Genomic DNA, 6,386 nt, shown 5'->3' with positions numbered 1-6,386 from the left:
GAGGGTTCGGCATGCCCCCCCCCCCCCCCCCCGCCCAAATATTTGTTCTTGCTGCTGGACGCCCACAGCCGCGAGACGCAGTGAAGCGCCGCATTGACCAACTCCTGGACGACAGCAGACTTCAGCGGCTCTGAACGTCTGTGGTGCGTCTGCTATGGTCAGTAAGAAGCGGTACGTAAGGAGACAGCTACCAGAAGAACAACTCCAAAGCATCAGTTTGCTAGATTCGATGAGCCAGGGCTAGTTTTGCTCGAACAATTGGGCTGTTTGTTTATGATTTGAATAGGCAGGACCCTCGCACCCTAATGAACAGTTCCGGATGAATGCAGTTTCTTCCATTCTCACCGCAGTTTGGAGTTAGTTGGCTAATGAGGCTCCTGAAATAACTCACTCATGTTTACCGCAAGAGAACAAATACATAAAAAGTCCACTGAAATCACGACATCGCCTTTTATTAAACAAAAGGGGGTATTACACAATCAGTACTTCCATCATAGTTTCTAACGCACCACTTTTTCTACAGTCTCAAACTATGAATGATTATGGACTTCTGGTCAGATCCTGGTCTCTGTGGGACAGTGAGGTATGTGGGGTTTCAGTCAGTCCACCCAGCCACCAACCTATACTGTCCTCGCTCCTCACACAACACACTGAACCATAAAAAAAAAGACAAAAGCACCTATAAGCCTCTTGTCCCATTGTCTTCCTTCAGCAGAACATCTGTCCCCTTAGCCTTTGTGGATTCCCCTTTGGTGTGACGTCTGCTTTCCTTTGTTCCTACAGGTTTCTTGTCAGTCTTAATATAGAAACCACTGACACAATCTGAAAGCTTGAAGCTAAGTTTGTAAAGTGTAAAGGTTAGTTGTGAAAGCTTTAACGCCCAGCGTTGGAAAGTTAAAGAAAAGTTTTGCTGCAGGACTTAATTCATACTACTGGATCCAGTTTCATAGTTGTAATAAAACGTTGCACACTGGATTTGAAAGGATTTGAATGGAAATGCTTGTAGGTTAACAGTTAGGGTAATCTGATTAACGCTTTCATGAAAGTAAAGCCAGAAATGAGATTTCTTTCAGTTATATGCTCGGGGTCAGTTCATTCATCAGCAACACGGCGCACTCATTGGTGAAATCCTCCGTAAAAACATCCATCTTGAAATCTGTACAGTTACACCACCAATTAAATGAATGAGAGATCTGTTTATTGAAGCTTTTTGGCCCTAGATTTAACATTTGTACAACTCTGATAAAAAAAAAGACAGACAATGAAAAGTTATTACACTTCCGATTTCATTTACAAAGGCATCGTTTAGTGCGGGGTTTGAATTATTTAAAACACTACACATGTTTTAGTTTTTTTGTTAATGGCTGACTCATATCTGCATTTACATCTTATTAGGTTATAAGTCAGCAATTTCCTGTTTGTTCATTCCCCTCAGTCGACCAATGACACGGCTTCCTTTTTCCTCCTCTCTCGTGTTTTTAATGGCATATTGATTTTTTGCTGCAATCATCAGAGCATCAACCGCCCTCTGCAGTGGTAGTAAGGCTGCCATGAAACAAGCAGTGTCTCCACGAGCATTTATTCAGAGACGTTATCACCAACCTTGTTGCAAACTACTCGTCTATCAAACTTGGCTGCTCACTTCCTTTCTGTCTGGCAACCTAACACTTGATCCGTCTGTTCTAGAAGTTTCCGACCCGTAATCTCATTGTCTTACCTTTTTATCTTTCCCCAAAAACCGAGATGACCAAATCAAACAGTTCCTATTTAGTGTTATCTGCATTCCTGCATCATGAGCCGGCTTGCCTCTGAGGTTGACAGGTGCATTATTATGTGAAAGCCATCTGTTCACCTCACAGAGCACTTCTTCCACACGCTCCATTTATTCCACACCTTGTGTCTTTGAAACGTGCAGGGAGAAAGGATGGGGATGAGAGCCACTTACAGATGTGTGCCACAGATGTGTTTTGTTATTAAGCTGATTGTGACACCCTCAGCCATTTGCTCTAAGGATATCCTACTCTCTATCATTTCCTGACTATAACCCCAGCTGATATTTACCTCTCACCATTATCACTCGTGTTATTAATACTCTATACGGCCTTCTGTGGTAGAAAGAAAAAGAACAAGAAGCCACATAAAGATTTACCTGCTTTTATTGTCACACTCAGACACTGCATTTAGCATCAAGCCTCACTCCATTTTACTGACAATGACCAACAGACTACTGCTGTATGTCATACTTGATATGCTATTAATAGAAAGGGAAAGAAGTTATGAATATTGTATCATCTTCAGGTACTGCAGATGTTTTTCACAGTAAAATAGAGAGGAAAAAAGAGAAAACCTCTGTGCTGAAGGGATGCAGGTCAAAGGGCCCTCGGTACGGGTCAGATCAAGAGACCTCATCTGCAATGGTAGCTAAATAATGTGCATTAGTTCAGATTAACCGGCAGTCTAATACATTAAACTGCACCATAATCTCCATCACCAGTTGGGAAGGGTTGCAGGTCAGGAGGCTGATCCTCAAACAAGCATGTGTTTGTTTTCTCACAGCACACGGACAACCTACATATATTTAGTAACTGCTAAGTGTCTCCTTTGTTCTCAGTTTGAACCTGTTTCCCATTTCCTGGGTAATAAGACAATATTTAGCAGCGCAGTTCTATTTATTTTCTTTCATGTACTACCACAATAGTACATGCATCACAGTGAGTGGGATTGTGTCCTGAAATAACAAGCAGAGTGGGCTTGTTCGCCTCCTGGAAGGGTCCCCCACTCATTCCCGCACCGCAGGAACAAGGCTGGGTGAGGCCACGGATGACAGAATGGAAGTAGGTCTAAAGTTGGAGCACGGGGGCCATAAGAGGAGGTTTTACAAAAATTCCTCTGCAGGTTTAAATATGAGTCTAGTTACTGTTCAGCCAACTGTGACACTATAATTTGCATACAGTGCACAGACTTAAGTAACTGGAAAGCGGTTTCATTGCAGACACATTTTATTTTTTTCACCAAAAATAATATCTAAATGCTGGTTAATTATCTGTCTGTAAATCTGCTTCCATGTACTATTGCCAGTGCCAAATTATTAACACTGTATAAAATGTACAGGGCTAGCTATTTCGATGAGCACGGCCTGCACTTCACACACTTTCACATAATGTGTTGTTGACTTCAATATTCGCCTCACCCCGATTCATAATTTATGAAGTGCTTTCCTGTTGTAGCTGGAGAATTGCTTTGTTGATGACTTTTCCATTTTACTTGAGCAGCTGCCTCTTCTATCCCGTCTCATATTAGCAAAGACTCATGAGCTCAGAATGACTCGACATATTGCACACAATAAACTTTACTTTGTAATATATATATGTAATTCTATTTAAGGCATGTCAATGTGAAGACTTTATGAGGTCCCTGCAGTGTAGGATAGTCCCCCCCACCCCCACCCCCAATGTATCCCTCTGTGTAATCCCGCCTTTTGTCATTTGCACATCTTATAAGCCCCCCCCCCCACCCCCTCCTCTGTTTTTCCGCTCTCTCGCACTGTCCTCCTGTCCCATCCCACTTATTTCCACCTTACGCCTGATGGAGCATTAAGCCTGAATGCTGAGGGCAGCCCTGGCCTCATATTCAGAGTGTGTTCAGTGTGTGTGTGCGAGCGAGGCCAGCACTGCATCGGTTCCTCCTCTGCTCTCTGGGATTCTTGCCTCTTCCAGGCAGTCGGGAATCACTTGCTACAACTGTGCGGTTTCTTTGTTATCGCGTGGGAGCGGGGGTCAGCGGACATTGTTCCCCACTCAGGCACGCTCACACTAATCTGCACTTGCGCTTTGGATACCTGGGAAATGGTCCCAAGGATGCCTTCTCTGACCTAACCTCAGCCTTTGAATGGACATTTTCTGGAGTTGGGATATTTCCGAAGGTTACACATTCCACACGGAGACACACGGGATAAGATGTTGCCCCTGCAGAAGAGGGTAATCTGAGTTATGTGTGCGGAGGAGTGTGTGTTGGGAGAGGAGGGCTGTATGTGCATGATGGGACTGCGGTGACGTGTGCTTTTCTTCCGAGAATGGCTGGTGACTGGTGATCATGACATAAATAGTGTTTTTGCTTTAGTTGGCACATAGGTCTGAGAGTGAGCATGCTCTTAGGCGTTAAAGGGGAAGGAAAGCTTGTTGTAGAAACAGGACAAACAGTGGATAGGTGTCTGAGGGCACAAAAACTGAGGGAGGAAAACAAAGACGAGTGACGAGGCTGAGGAGTCCCCTAGTTATTTCAGGGAAAATATCAGTGCGTTTGGTTTTATCTTGTCATTATTCTGTTGATTGGCTTGTTGACGAGCGATTGCTCATTGAAACTAAGTAACCATGCAGGCTGGAAAGTCCCTCTCACTCAAAGTACTCTCTATTGTTGTCCTTGAGTGCTTCAATTGGGAGCCTTTTTAATTTGTGAATGCTGCTTCAAAGGTATCGGAGAGATCTTTATCACACGTAATGCGACATGATGTAACTTCAATAAAGCTAAATGGTGCATTGTTTTGAGTTTTCAGCATGCTGTAATTTTAGACAGCAAAGTCAGGTAAACTTTTAGATACCTCAAAGTGCCTCGAGACTGTGTAGTCTATAGTGTATCACCACAACCGCTTCCTGTGATATGAAAAAGGCTTTTAGTGCAGAGATGCTCAGCGCAGTCATTGAGTACACATGGTTTTCTCAGAGAATCGGATGAAGCTTTTTGAGCTGACACTTCGCAAGCTTAGTGTGTTTTGCTAGAGAAACTATTAGCTGGATTGAGGAAGACTCCAGACATGGTGGAGGAGAGGATGGGGGACTGTTGGAGCCACACCAAGGTCGTTTTCTTTTGGTTCATCTTTAAAATTACACCCACACTATCTTAAGAAGATCGTTCGGCAGTAGTCTTATTATCGTCAGTACACGAGCTGTGGCGTGTGTGTGTGTGTGTGTGTGTTCATTGGTATCCCAGATGTAATGCTCTCTTTTTCTCAACTGGTGGATTTCAAGACGTGACCTCAGCCAACTAGAGGCTCATTTTTTCCTCACAAGTCAGGAACAAATCATGAATAATGAGTTCGGCCCCAACAGCTGCATTTGGTTATCAGTAGTGGAGGCTGTGCCTGTTTTTACTAGGAACTGCACTTACCCTCCGTCAGACCTCACTTTAAGATGATATTAGATCAAAATGGTTGCATCTGGAGAGGACAGTGTATACCACCTTTGAAGGGCTTTAATGTATGAATTGTAGCCCTGGTAGTAGGTCAGAGGGTTTTTTTTTCCTGATCAGTGACTGAGAATACCCACTGCCTGACACCTGCTGTATATGCCCAACTCCTTTTGGTTGAGAGAATGCAGACGCACAATATTTATATTTATATATAATGTATGATAATCAAGGCTGAGTATAAGTTGAATTTTTGGAAGACAATATTTATGATTTATTAGAATCTGCAGCGCCAATATTACCGGTAATATTTTACATGTATTTGATAAATCATGGCATTACATTTAAATCCAGAATCAGCAGCTACAATATTTACAATACAGTGTTTTCAACAGGTTTATTTAATCTTTTAAATGCTTGACTTGTCTTCCTTTTTGTCTGGGATTTAATCATTACGCCTCCTTCTTCTTCTTCCGCAGGATCAGTTTGACAACTTGGAGAAGCATACACAGTGGGGGATCGAATATGTGGAGAAGTACACCAAATTTGTCAAGGAGAGGTCAGAGATTGAAATCAGCTATGCAAAACAAATTAGGTGAGTACTCAAGCCGACGTATGAATCCACATTCAGGGTTGCAGGGCTGTGTTTGGTGTGACGGTTTCCATCCAGGTGGCTTAGATAAAGAAACCCCCCCCTCTACGGCAGGATTTGACCTACTGCGTCCTCGAAACAAGAGTCTGCATCCTTACCAGCTCGTTACGTAGCTGACCGTGACCTCTGACCTCCCACTGGAGGGGGAAACTGAAACGACGATTCCCACGTGGGAAGTAGTACATTAGAGTTATCGTAATTAACAAAAAATCCTCGTTTTTTTTCAACAGCATTGTTCCTCTTTAGGGAAGCACAATTGCTTTATAGTGTAGAGCTAAATAAACAGACATGAAGAGGATGTCGATTCCCCCCTACGTCTTTCTCTCTCTTTTTTTTAAAGAGACTCTCTGCCTGCCTCTCTCTCTCTCCCTCACTCTCATGCATGCATGCTGTCCGATGTTGCCAGCTTCTGCTTCAGGCAAGAGGAAGTCAGGTTGTGGGGGGAGGATGGGGTGGAGCTTGTGTTTCCATAGAGACTACTAGGTATCAGCATTATCAACTCTGCGTCTGACCCAGATTTTTTTTTTTCCTCCAACCACAAGTGTTGCCCCCC

At 43.4% G+C, this 6,386-nt stretch overlaps 1 protein-coding gene across 4 annotated transcripts in view; it reads left to right on the top strand.

The window, feature by feature from the left end:
• The window catches only part of LOC118332564 (formin-binding protein 1), a gene marked incomplete in the record, with an annotated part of 53,593 nt that overhangs the window by 10,103 nt on the left and 37,104 nt on the right, over positions 1-6,386 (top strand). For all 4 annotated transcript variants that reach the window (XM_035667917.1, XM_035667918.1, XM_035667919.1 and 1 more), the window contains 1 exon segment: positions 5,661-5,776. In XM_035667917.1, coding sequence (XP_035523810.1) covers positions 5,661-5,776 — 116 coding nt within the window.

The sequence above is a fragment of the Morone saxatilis genome, unplaced genomic scaffold, assembly GCF_004916995.1.
Source record: "Morone saxatilis isolate NCDOM2014 unplaced genomic scaffold, NCSU_SB_2.0 Contig21, whole genome shotgun sequence".
NCBI classification, from domain to species: Eukaryota; Metazoa; Chordata; class Actinopteri; family Moronidae; genus Morone; species Morone saxatilis.
The sequence above is the reverse complement of the archived record's forward strand: the minus strand, read 5'-3'. Positions and strand labels throughout refer to the sequence as shown.